Source organism: Palaemon carinicauda, chromosome 39, assembly GCF_036898095.1.
Source record: "Palaemon carinicauda isolate YSFRI2023 chromosome 39, ASM3689809v2, whole genome shotgun sequence".
NCBI lineage: Eukaryota > Metazoa > Arthropoda > Malacostraca > Decapoda > Palaemonidae > Palaemon > Palaemon carinicauda.
Window position 1 is genome coordinate 50,875,519 of NC_090763.1, and position 14,594 is coordinate 50,890,112.

The 14,594-nt window shown below is 34.5% G+C and overlaps 1 protein-coding gene across 1 annotated transcript; it reads left to right on the plus strand.

Moving 5' to 3' along the window:
* Positions 1-12,548: 12,548 nt before the first annotated feature.
* Positions 12,549-13,934, plus strand: LOC137631396 (uncharacterized). The gene has a single exon (XM_068363164.1). It carries the CDS (start codon positions 12,549-12,551, stop codon positions 13,932-13,934), a length of 1,386 nt encoding a protein of 461 aa, XP_068219265.1.
* Positions 13,935-14,594: the final 660 nt, after the last annotated feature.

The window sequence follows — 14,594 nt, forward strand, 5'->3', positions numbered from 1 at the left end:
ACGACTTATTATCATTGACACATCCTGCCATAAATAACAGAAAGAAGTTTGTGTCACTTTGAAAGTTTAATGGCCAGGTATATATTGACACGATCTTGTTATAATTATTTTTTCCAAGTAAACTACCATCATCATTATCATCTTAAAAAGAAAAGGTATATAAAAAAGGAATGACAAGGATATTGACAGTGAAAAGGAGATAGATTATTATGAAAACTTTTTTGAATAGGCGGGAATATTAAAAATATAAAAAAGGCACAATTTCTTTGAATATATACCAAAGTTAAAGGTGGAAGGAGAGCGAGAAATTCCAATGAAACAAATTAAGGCAAGGGTAGTAGTAGTAGTAGTAGTAGTAGTAGTATTAGTAGTGTTAGTAGTAGTAGTATTAGTAGTAGTAGTATTAGTAGTGTTAGTAGCCGTAGTAGTCGTAATCGTAGTAGTAGTAGTAGTAGTAGTAGTAGTAGTAGTAGTTACACTTTAAATGGTTTCGTCTTGAATACCTTTATTGTTTTTTTATCGATCTTCCAACCAATAATAAAGGGACTAAGATCTTTCCTTTCATCCAATGTCTGCCAGAGACAATCCAGCCAAGATAATCCAATTTTTCCAGCAGCTATTTTCTACTTACTACCCACCATTTTTTTTTTTTTTTTTTTTTTTTTTTTTTTTTTTTTTTTTTTTTTTTTTTTTTTTTTTTTTGCATCGAGAGAGACTTTATCATGATGATCAACGTACTTATTGTCTTGATTTTCTAAGATAGGATTACAGGGTCTTTTGCAAATGCCTAAATCTTTTAAGACGGTTTGTTACGGAGCTCATCCTGCGATCATAATTTCCTGCTTTGTTGGAGGGAAGGTAATCTCAGCTTCTAAAGTCTACTGATTATTAGGCCAAGGATATGCAGTACATATTAGTGTTCCTAAATCCACATGCATATATATATATATATATATATATATATATATATATATATATATATATATATATATATATATACACAGTATATAAATATATATATATACACACACACACACACACACACACACACACATATATATATATATATATATATATATATATACATATACAGTATATATACACACACACACATATATATATATATATATATATATATATATATATATATATATATATATACACATATATATATATACACACACACACACACACATATATATATATATATATATATATATATATATATATATATATATATGCATACATATACATAGTTATGTATGTATGTATATTTATCATCAGCCCTTACTGGACCACTACAGAACCAACGCCCCAGACATCTCCTTCCACATGCGTCTGTTTATGGTCTTTCTATGCCAGTCTATACCGACAAATTTTCTAATCTCGTAAATCATCGTCTTCTCTTCCTCCCCCTGCTTCTTTTGCAATCTTTACATACCCATTTTGCAATTCTTAATGTCCTTCTATTATCTGTCCTCATTATATGGCCTGCCTATGTCAATTTCTTTTTCTTCCATGTTTTAGGAAAATTACTTTAGTTTGTTCTCGTATCCATGTAGTTTTTTTTTTTTTTTTTTTTTTTTTTGTATCTACTGTTATTCCCATCATTATTCTTTCCATATATCTCTGAGTTGTAAGTAGCTTATGTTCTGAGGCCTTAATAAGACTCCAAGTTTCCGATCCATAAGTTAATTCTGGTAGCACCATCTGATTAATACTTTTCATAATCTCATTTAGTTGAAAACTCTCTATTCCATGCTTATCCTTCTTTTAGTTTTGGTCTCACACACACACATATATACTGTATATATATATATATATATATATATATATATATATATATATATATATATATATATATATATATATATATATATATATTTATACATGTGTGTATATATATACATATATATGTATACATAGATAGATATATATACACACACATATATATATATATATATATATATATATATATATATATATATATATATATATATATATATATATATGTGTGTGTGTGTGTGTGTGGATGTATGGATATGTGTGTGGAGTGTGTGTGTGAATATGTGGATGTGTGTGGGTGTGTATGTATATGTTTATGCGTGTGTGTATATATATATATATATATATATATATATATATATATATATATATATATACATATATATATATATATATATATATATATATATATATATATATATATATATATATGAAATTTTGAAAGAAATGGTATGCTTCTTAAAGAAGGATATTGTATAACACCTTAAACTGGTACGAATAATTCTCAATGACCTATCGTATTAGTCTTTAAAAATCAGTATTTGAGGTACTGTACTCTATTTCAATACACCGAAAAATAAGAAAATTGATTTATTATTGAGTAACAAAACTAGAAACTATAAAATTCACAGTAAATAAAGACAATGGAACGCTAAATGATTATGTTGTACATTCGTCAGTTATGGTCAGTCTCTAGGGTATTGTAAGTGTCCCTTACTTCTGCCAATCATGAGGGATTATATCTTATTACTAAAGGAAATTTCACAATATGTGATAAAATTAGTAAATTGAAACCTTTGGAAATAAATTTCACCTAAAATCTTTAATTTGTTTAATCTGTTGATTATGTTGTACATTCGTACACTGGATATTAAAAATCTAAACTTCCTGATAGCGCTTCTAGTTATCTGTTAATTGATTGCTGATCATTAATCATAATAATGAGAATAGAAGTTGACTTTACCGATAGAAAATGGTTGAACTTACTTTACAGTCTCCGTATACCATTGTACCAACCGTGTGTCACACGATCGTACATAAATTATTTTGTATATATTATGCTTGTATCTCCGCTCTTCCCTCGCACTAAAAAGAACCAGAATAAACATGTCTGGGTTTTTCCTTTCTAACATTGTCTGTTTCTCGAACATGAAAATTCCTGTTGCCTTGAGGTTTTGTATATAAAGGAGAGTGTTCTTTAGTAAAGTTACTCAGTTGATTGTATCCCGCCTTTGAGTTATAACCTTCTCTCGGCCGTCACACCATGTTAGATATTACACACTTAGCACATAGAAACAACCTGGATGATAGCGGAAACTTCATATGGTGCATATGATTAATTAAGCGTTAAACAAGAAGGAAACTGGTATAACACAAGAACGGGTTAAGAAAACAGGAGTCCTCACCTTCTGTCAAAAAATCCAAATCATCTTCCCGTCTTTTCTTGCACGCTGTCAGCGGCCACCCGAAAGAATTTTGAAGGAACGGCATTCCAGACATTCATCTCCTGGAAGCTATTCACCACGATGATATTAGTATCAGGGGGAGTGGGGGAGAAGAGGAGGCTGCTGGATATTGCGGACTCGTAGTTGTAATCATATACTAAACCCATTACGCTCTGAATAAGAAGTATTTAAAAGCTTCTTTTTTTCTTCTTCTTCTCTCTCTCCATCGCTTACCTGGTGGCAGTATGGAAATGAGTCCAGCGCATTCTGATGTCCATTGCTAGGTGTGGCTCGTTAACTAGGAGACATTCTTGGTCTGGAGAGATACTATGCTAGTTCCTCCTTTTCGTTCTTTTTTTCTGCATATGAGATCTGCTTTGTTTGAGAATTGCTAATTTTCATAACAGTGTCCGTTTATGGTGCAATTATAAATCCAGCTTCCCAGCCTCCAAAATGTCTTTAAGCGTTAATTTGTGTTCCTAGAATTTCATAGAAAATGCGTATCATCCACTTGATCTTTACTAAAGCTATGTTAACAGCACAGAATCATTTTTTAATAAATTTGTCAAAAAATCTTTCATTGATGTTGATTTTTTTTTTCCCCCAAGAGAAATCCGAGAGCACTTGAGATTGCCATGAATTAACGAGAAAATAATTATTCGAAGCCTCTGCTTTAAAAAATAAGATCAAGTAAGCCAAGTGTATGCTGTACATATTTCAAGAGAAAATACACCGGCTATATTCTTTTCCTTTACGCAAGCAAACAAAACTCTGCATTCACATGTGAGCAAGCATGCATATTTGCAAAAGATATTCAAATGCACAACCGAAGAGAATGACCCGCAGACAGACGTTCACATAAAGAGAATAGCTGTTATGTACCTAATTATTGCTTCTAGATCTCACCGCTGTTAAGCTCGCGGGATTTCTCCGGCTCTAGAATAGCAATGAATAGTTCAAATTCGTAACATTGGCGAGATGCATGAGCACAGATAATGCCTGTCCACTTTTGATAGCATTTTTCAGATACAACAGTGACATCTGGATGGGCATCTGTGATTCAATAATTCCAGAGGAGTGAGCGAGACTGGTAAAGAGGAGGGGGGCGGGGTTGGGGTATTGAGGGAGTGATACAGTCTTGGTTACCAACTTACCACACCCTACTCGGATAGACCACTTCTCAATTAAAAAGGCTTGTCAGTTTGTCCTTTTTTAGGCCAAAAAAAATCAAATTTGGCCTTTTTTTTATTTTTGTCCTTTAGTAAGATGAAAAACTAACCAAGGATAAGGATAGGGAAGTGGGGAATATGGGGAAAGGATAAGTACCCCTGGATACAATCCAGTTTATAGCCCGAAGGCAGGTACTCGGGATGGTAAAGAATAAAGAAAAAGGGAGAAAGAGAAGTACAGGAGAAGAATAAAAGAGAGGGGCAGACCCTCATGCGATATTAGATAGTAGTAGAATCAGTCTGAGAAAAGAGAAGACAGGCAGGAAAGGGAAAGATTTTTTGGTTCATGCCAAGCCCTTGCCACAGGAGTCCGTTCGTTGATGATTAAAAAAGGTAAGATTATTAAAAAATTATGATGATTGAGATGGAAAAAAAGGCGGGCCTTAAATACTATATATATGACCTTTTTCTATTAATAGGTTGGCCTTTTAAAGCTTCTGTTGATTAGAAGTTGGCCTTTTCTCATTTATAAAACCTGGCAACCCTTTCTCTCCAGCCACCCAACCCAACAAGGGCTTATTCCCTCCGTCATCGTTGACCTTAAAATGAAAGTTGGGGTATTCCAATTTTATTAATTACCGTCGACTCTATAAGAGATATCTGCATAAAGATCCAGAAAAACCGCCCTCTATTAAAGTTTATGTCCTATAACCCGGCGGTTGGTGCTATTAAGTCAACTATTCATACCAATAGGGAGAGGAGGGTAGGGGGGTAATTGTCCCCTGCCTACCCTTACTCATAATTAAATTCCTCTGCGCTATTATCACTCCAGATAATATAGTTATACAGATAAAATGGACGCTACTAACAAAAGGCAAGTTATCGCGGCTATTTGGCGATCACAACTGATTAACTAATTACTCGCTTCCTTAATGGCATAATGTCCTTGCTTTTTCTTGGGCATCTCTCTACCAATTGCGATGGGATAAGATATTTGGTGATCGCAACTGATAAACTAATTATTCGCTTCCTTAATGGTATAATGTCCTTGCTTTTTCTTGGGCATCTCTCTACCAATTGCGATGGGATAAGATATTTGGTGATCGCAACTGATAAACTAATTATTCGCTTCCTTAATGGCATGATGTCCTTGCTTTTTCTTGGGCATCTCTCTACCAATTGCGATGGGATAAGATATTTGGCGATCACAACTGATTAACTAATTATTCGCTTCCTTAATGGCATAATGTCCTTGCTTTTTCTTGGGCATCTCTCTACCAATTGCGATGGGATAAGATATTTGGTGATCGCAACTGATAAACTAATTATTCGCTTCCTTAATGGCATGATGTCCTTGCTTTTTCTTGGGCATCTCTCTACCAATTGCGATGGGATAAGATATTTGGCGATCGCAACTGATAAACTAATTATTCGCTTCCTTAATGGCATAATGTCCTTGCTTTTTCTTGGGCATCTCTCTACCAATTGCGAGGGGATAAGATATTTGGCGATCACAACTGATCAACTAATTATTCGCTTCTTTAATGGCATAATGTCCTTGCTTTTTCTTGGGCATCTCTCTACTAATTACGATGGGATAAGATATTTGGCGATCACAATTGATCAACTAATTATTCGCTTCTTTAATGGCATAATGTCCTTGCTTTTTCTTGGGCATCTCTCTACCAATTACGATGGGATAAGATATTTGGCGATCACAACTGATCAACTAATTATTCGCTTCCTTAATGGCATAATGTCCTTGCTTTTTCTTGGGCATCTCTCTACCAATTACGATGGGATAAGATATTTGGCGATCACAACTGATCAACTAATTATTCGCTTCCTTAATGGCATAATGTCCTTGCTTTTTCTTGGGCATCTCTCTACCAATTACGATGGGATAAGATATATGGCGATCACAATTGATCAACTAATTATTCGCTTCCTTAATGGCATAATGTCCTTGCTTTTTCTTGGGCATCTCTCTACCAATTACGATGGGATAAGATATTTGGCGATCACAACTGATCAACTAATTATTCGCTTCTTTAATGGCATAATGTCCTTGCTTTTTCTTGGGCATCTCTCTACCAATTACGATAGGATAAGATATTTAGCGATCACAACTGATCAACTAATTATTCGCTTCTTTAATGGCATAATGTCCTTGCTTTTTCTTGGGCATCTCTCTACCAATTACGATGGGATAAGATATTTGGCGATCACAACTGATCAACTAATTATTCGCTTCCTTAATGGCATAATGTCCTTGCTTTTTCTGTGGCATCTCTCTACCAATTACGATGGGATAAGATATTTGGCGATCGCAACTGATTAACTAATTATTCGCTTCCTTAATGGCATAATGTCCTTGCTTTTTCTTGGGCATCTCTCTAACAATTACGATGGGATAAGATATTTGGCGATCGCAACTGATTAACTAATTATTCGCTTCTTTAATGGCATAATGTCCTTGCTTTTTCTTGGGCATCTCTCTACCAATGACGATGGGATAAGATATTTGGCGATCACAATTGATCAACTAATTATTCGCTTCCTTAATGGCATAATGTCCTTGCTTTTTCTTGGGCATCTCTCTACCAATTACGATAGGATAAGATATTTAGCGATCACAACTGATCAACTAATTATTCGCTTCTTTAATGGCATAATGTCCTTGCTTTTTCTTGGGCATCTCTCTACCAATTACGATGGGATAAGATATTTGGCGATCACAACTGATCAACTAATTATTCGCTTCCTTAATGGCATAATGTCCTTGCTTTTTCTGTGGCATCTCTCTACCAATTACGATGGGATAAGATATTTGGCGATCGCAACTGATTAACTAATTATTCGCTTCCTTAATGGCATAATGTCCTTGCTTTTTCTTGGGCATCTCTCTAACAATTACGATGGGATAAGATATTTGGCGATCGCAACTGATTAACTAATTATTCGCTTCTTTAATGGCATAATGTCCTTGCTTTTTCTTGGGCATCTCTCTACCAATGACGATGGGATAAGATATTTGGCGATCACAATTGATCAACTAATTATTCGCTTCCTTAATGGCATAATGTCCTTGCTTTTTCTTGGGCATCTCTCTAACAATTACGATGGGATAAGATATTTGGCGATCACAATTGATCAACTAATTATTCGCTTCTTTAATGGCATAATGTCCTTGCTTTTTCTTGGGCATCTCTCTACCAATTACGATGGGATAAGATATTTGACGATCACAACTGATAAACTAATTATTCGCTTCCTTAGTGGCATAATGTCCTTGCTTTTTCTTGGCCATCTCTCTACCAATTACGATGGGAAAAGATATTTAGCGATCACAACTGATAAACTAATTATTCGCTTCTTTAATGGCATAATGTCCTTGCTTTTTCTTGGGCATCTCTCTAACAATTACGATAGGATAAGATATTTAGCGATCACAACTGATCAACTAATTATTCGCTTCTTTAATGGCATAATGTCCTTGCTTTTTCTTGGGCATCTCTCTACCAATTACGATGGGATAAGATATTTGGCGATCACAATTGATCAACTAATTATTCGCTTCCTTAATGGCATAATGTCCTTGCTTTTTCTTGGGCATCTCTCTAACAATTACGATGGGATAAGATATTTGGCGATCGCAACTGATTAACTAATTATTCGCTTCCTTAATGGCATAATGTCCTTTCTTTTTCTTGGGCATCTCTCTAACAATTACGATGGGATAAGATATTTGGCGATCACAATTGATCAACTAATTATTCGCTTCCTTAATGGCATAATGTCCTTGCTTTTTCTTGGGCATCTCTCTACCAATTACGATGGGATAAGATATTCAGCGATCACAATTGATTAACTAATTATTCGCTTCTTTAATGGCATAATGTCCTTGCTTTTTCTTGGGCATCTCTCTACCAATTGCGATGGGATAAGATATTTGGTGATCGCAACTGATAAACTAATTATTCGCTTCCTTAATGGCATGATGTCCTTGCTTTTTCTTGGGCATCTCTCTACCAATTGCGATGGGATAAGATATTTGGCGATCACAACTGATCAACTAATTATTCGCTTCTTTAATGGCATAATGTCCTTGCTTTTTCTTGGACATCTCTCTAACAATTACGATGGGATAAGATATTTGGCGATCACAATTGATCAACTAATTATTCGCTTCTTTAATGGCATAATGTCCTTGCTTTTTCTTGGGCATCTCTCTACCAATTACGATGGGATAAGATATTTGGCGATCACAATTGATCAACTAATTATTCGCTTCTTTAATTGCATAATGTCCTTGCTTTTTCTTGGGCATCTCTCTACCAATTACGATGGGATAAGATATTTGGCGATCACAATTGATCAACTAATTATTCGCTTCTTTAATGGCATAATGTCCTTGCTTTTTCTTGGGCATCTCTCTACCAATTGCGATGGGATAAGATATTTGACGATCACAACTGATAAACTAATTATTCGCTTCCTTAGAGGCATAATGTCCTTGCTTTTTCTTGGCCATCTCTCTACCAATTACGATGGGATAAGATATTTGGCGATCACAATTGATCAACTAATTATTCGCTTCTTTAATGGCATAATGTCCTTGCTTTTTCTTGGGCATCTCTCTACCAATTACGATGGGATAAGATATTTAGCGATCACAACTGATCAACTAATTATTCGCTTCTTTAATGGCATAATGTCCTTGCTTTTTCTTGGGCATCTCTCTACCAATTACGATAGGATAAGATATTTAGCGATCACAACTGATCAACTAATTATTCGCTTCTTTAATGGCATAATGTCCTTGCTTTTTCTTGGGCATCTCTCTACCAATTACGATGGGATAAGATATTTGGCGATCACAACTGATCAACTAATTATTCGCTTCCTTAATGGCATAATGTCCTTGCTTTTTCTGTGGCATCTCTCTACCAATTACGATGGGATAAGATATTTGGCGATCGCAACTGATTAACTAATTATTCGCTTCCTTAATGGCATAATGTCCTTGCTTTTACTTGGGCATCTCTCTAACAATTACGATGGGATAAGATATTTGGCGATCGCAACTGATTAACTAATTATTCGCTTCTTTAATGGCATAATGTCCTTGCTTTTTCTTGGGCATCTCTCTACCAATGACGATGGGATAAGATATTTGGCGATCACAATTGATCAACTAATTATTCGCTTCCTTAATGGCATAATGTCCTTGCTTTTTCTTGGGCATCTCTCTAACAATTACGATGGGATAAGATATTTAGCGATCACAACTGATTAACTAATTATTCGCTTCCTTAATGGCATAATGTCCTTGCTTTTCCTTGGGCATCTCTCTAACAATTACGATGGGATAAGATATTTAGCGATCACAACTGATAAACTAATTATTCGCTTCTTTAATGGCATAATGTCCTTGCTTTTTCTTGGGCATCTCTCTAACAATTACGATGGGATAAGATATTTAGCGATCACAACTGATTAACTAATTATTCGCTTCTTTAATGGCATAATGCCCTTGCTTTTTCTTTGTCATCTCTCTACCAATTACGATAGGATAAGATATTTAGCGATCACAACTGATAAACTAATTATTCGCTTCTTTAATGGCATAATGTCCTTGCTTTTTCTTGGGCATCTCTCTAACAATTACGATAGGATAAGATATTTAGCGATCACAACTGATCAACTAATTATTCGCTTCTTTAATGGCATAATGTCCTTGCTTTTTCTTGGGCATCTCTCTACCAATTGCGATAGGATAAGATATTTAGCGATCACAACTGATCAACTAATTATTCGCTTCTTTAATGGCATAATGTCCTTGCTTTTTCTTGGGCATCTCTCTAACAATTACGATAGGATAAGATATTTAGCGATCACAACTGATAAACTAATTATTCGCTTCTTTAATGGCATAATGTCCTTGCTTTTTCTTGGGCATCTCTCTAACAATTACGATGGGATAAGATATTTAGCGATCACAACTGATTAACTAATTATTCGCTTCTTTAATGGCATAATGCCCTTGCTTTTTCTTTGTCATCTCTCTACCAATTACGATAGGATAAGATATTTAGCGATCACAACTGATAAACTAATTATTCGCTTCTTTAATGGCATAATGTCCTTGCTTTTTCTTGGGCATCTCTCTAACAATTACGATAGGATAAGATATTTAGCGATCACAACTGATCAACTAATTATTCGCTTCTTTAATGGCATAATGTCCTTGCTTTTCCTTGGGCATCTCTCTACCAATTACGATAAGATACTTATCGTTCGTACATTAGCAAATGAAAAGATATATATCTATAGATAAAGTCTATGTCAATCCAATATTTAAGGAAGATGATAAAATTAATTAACTACAGTTTTGTTTAATTAAGCAAATATCTAATCTCTTCTATCCTAATGGCTTCTTTTTATTTTTAAGATTTTCTTTCATTAAGCACCAGCAGGTTTTGTCTCCTCTTACTGCCTCTAGTGGCATGGTTAATAGCTACCTTGCCATTCATCTGAAGACATCAATTGGAATTTGAGCAGGGTATTATATTAATTTTCATCAAGTATATATATATATATATATATATATATATATATATATATATATATATATATATATATATATATATATATATATAATATATATATATACATATATATATATATATATATATATATATATATATATATATATATATATATATACGTGTGTTTGCCGGACCAGGGTTCGTCTCCCGGCCGGTCACAAGCTCTTGTCTTTGTGTGATTTCGCCTGGGGCTCTGATCCCGAGGTCGCTAAGAGAATCCAGACATTAATGTAGCAAAAATATATATGGCTTATTTGAATATAAAAAAAAAAAACGTCTAAATGTGCAAAAAAGAAATCATCATATATAGATATATATATATGTATATATATATATATATATATATATATATATATATATATATATATATATATATATATATATATTATACATATATATTCTGTATATCCATATACATATATATATATATATATAAGTATATTTGTATATATATATATATATATATATATATATATATATATATATATATATATATATATATATATATATATATATATTCTGTATATACATACATACACACACACACACACACACATATATATATATATATATATATATATATATATATATATATATATATAAGTAAAATAATTCCTGACTCTATCAGGGAAATGCTTGTTAACAAAAACCTTCTAAATAAGTAATTACTTAGAATGATACTTCTTATGAACAGTGAGTTAGTAAATTCATGCAATCTAATATCTTCTAATCTTTTCTGAAGTAAAAGATAGAAGAGTAAATTATCGGCATAAAATTAGGGGGGGTGGGTATAGGCACCAGCTTTTTTCTAGTAAACATTAATATAAACCTTTTTTTCTAGTTAAAGAAAAGCATTTTACTTTGTTTTATTTTCTTCTGGGATAATTATACTGAAAAAGTGGCCGAGGTTCTCTTCTTTCCTTCTAAAGCACGAACTCTCTCTCTCTCTCTCTCTCTCTCTCTCTCTCTCTCTCTCTCTCTCTCTCTCTCTCTCTCTCTCTCTCTCTCTCTCTCTTCTCTCTCTCTCTCTCTCTCTCTCTCTCTCTCTCTCTCTCTCTCTCTCTCTCTCTCTCTCTCTACATCTGTAATCAAGCTCCATCTGGTCGGAGCAAGGCAGTCCTGAACTGTCTCCAGGAGTTCTTGAAGACCTCCAGGAGTTCTTGAAGACTCCCAGGCTCTACTTCACCTGTCTCCAGGAGTTCTTGAAGACCTCCAGGAGTTCTTGAAGACCTCCAGGAATTCTTAAGACCTCCAGGACTTCTTGACGACTCCCAGGCTCTATTTCGCTTGTCTCCAGGAGTTCTTGACGACTGCCAGGATCTACACCGCTTGTCTCCAAGAGTTCTTGAAGACTCCCAGGCTCCACTCCGCTTTTCTCAAATGTACCCTCTTTCGGTGTAGTATTACTGCATTACATAATGAATCGTATTAATAACAATTGTGATAACTTTTTATATTGTGAATCTCAAGCAATTGAGATTTTATGCTTTAATAAGAAAACCCATAAGGGGCTAAAAATTGCTTCCAAATCGGATGATATGATTAATTCGAAAAAGCGAAATCAAATCAATGAGAAGCTGATTTTAGAGGCCCAGACGGGAAGGAAAGAAGAAAGCCAACTGATGTTTAGGAAGAGATGTGTTATCAACGAGAGTTCTGAAATTGACGAAATTAAATCGGACACAACGACTGAGCAAATTAAAGTTTGCACAAGAAATAAACGCTTAAAGCCATCCAAATCTCCCACCAAAAAAGTTTGCACAAGAAATAAACGCTTAAAGCCATCCAAATCTCCCACCAGAAAAGTTTGCACAAGAAATAAACGCTTAAAGCCATCCAAATCTCCCACCAAAAAAGTTTGCACAAGAAATAAACGCCAAAAGCCATCCAAATCTCCCACCAAAAAAGTTTGCACAAGAAATAAACGCTTAAAGCCATCCAAATCTCCCACCAAAAAAGTTTGTACAAGAAATAAACGCTTAAAGCCATCCAAATCTCCCACCAGAAAAGTTTGCACAAGAAATAAACGCTTAAAGCCATCCAAATCTCCCACCAAAAAAGTTTGCACAAGAAATAAACGCTTAAAGCCATCCAAATCTCCCACCAAAAAGGTAAGTCAAAATAATACCGGCTCAACTGTACATGGTCCACAGCTTATTTCCAACGGATCTGTTACTTCCAAGGCGAAATCAGAAACAGAGAAACCTAATTTTACATGTCCAATATGCGGTAAAGTATGTAAGTCCAAGAGTGGCCTGGCGAACCATATGAAGGTACATACACGGCTGGAACAGAAGCAGAATGAAGAGCCATCCACACCTCTCATCAGCGAAAGATATGAAAAGGTTACCTTGTCTTCTACACCACATATTACTGGAACCAGTGCAACAGAGACTCAAGGACATAGCAGTAGCATCAAAGTGGAGGAGCCAGCTATTTTAGTGCAACCACCTTCCTCTGTACCACCTAGTGCTACTAACGCAAAAGCAGAAACTGAGAAACCTAATTTTACATGTCCATTATGTGGTAAGATATGCAAGTCCAAGAGTGGCCTGGTGAGCCATATGAAGCTGGAGAAGCGACATGAAAACCCATCCATAACTCCAATCAAAGAAAGAATGTGTGAAAAGGATACCTGCACACTTACAGCTCCTATTCCAACACCACCAAAAATCAAACATACTATTCCACCACCACCACTCCCACAAACAACACCACCAACACCACTACCTCCAACACCACCACCACCAAAAGTCAAACCTACTATTCAACCGACAGCACCAAAATTCAAACCTCTTCTTCCACAGGGACCAGCTGCTTTAATGGCAGGAATTGATTTTGGTGCCTTAAGAAGAAAAGCCATGGAAAGAAGACAGAGGCTGGGAATAGAAGATGAAATTGTGGAGAATTCTCACACAGAGTAAGGAGTATCACCACATGTATATATGTCTATATATGTTTGTATATATATATATATATATATATATATATATATATATATATATATATATATATATATATATATACATATACACATACACACATATATGTATTTATATATACTGAATATATATATATATATATATATATATATATATATATATATATATATATATATATATATATATATATATATATATAGTTTGCCTGTCAGTTTAAGATACGTTTTATTTGCTTAACAAGAATTGGACGTAGGCTGACAGAATATCAATAAAGAAGAGCTGTATGAAACTGAGAGAGAGAGAGAGAGAGAGAGAGAGAGAGAGAGAGAGAGAGAGAGAGAGAGAGAGAGAGAGAGAGAGAGAGAGAGAGAGAGAGAGAGAAACTTATATACAATCATTTCTACCTCGATATATGCTCCTACACTTGACTACCGAATAAAATATGTAATTCATTGGCTTACTTTAATCTCAGACTTATAATTGCAGGAAATCATATGGTAAGACTCTCCTAAGATGGTTAGATAACGTCTTCATTTTACATCGAAGTGGTTCACGATTTAAGCAACCTAGATAAATAGGCTACAGCGCAAATTCCTTATGTTGAATGAAACATCATTTTCTGTTAGGGGTTATTAATAAGCG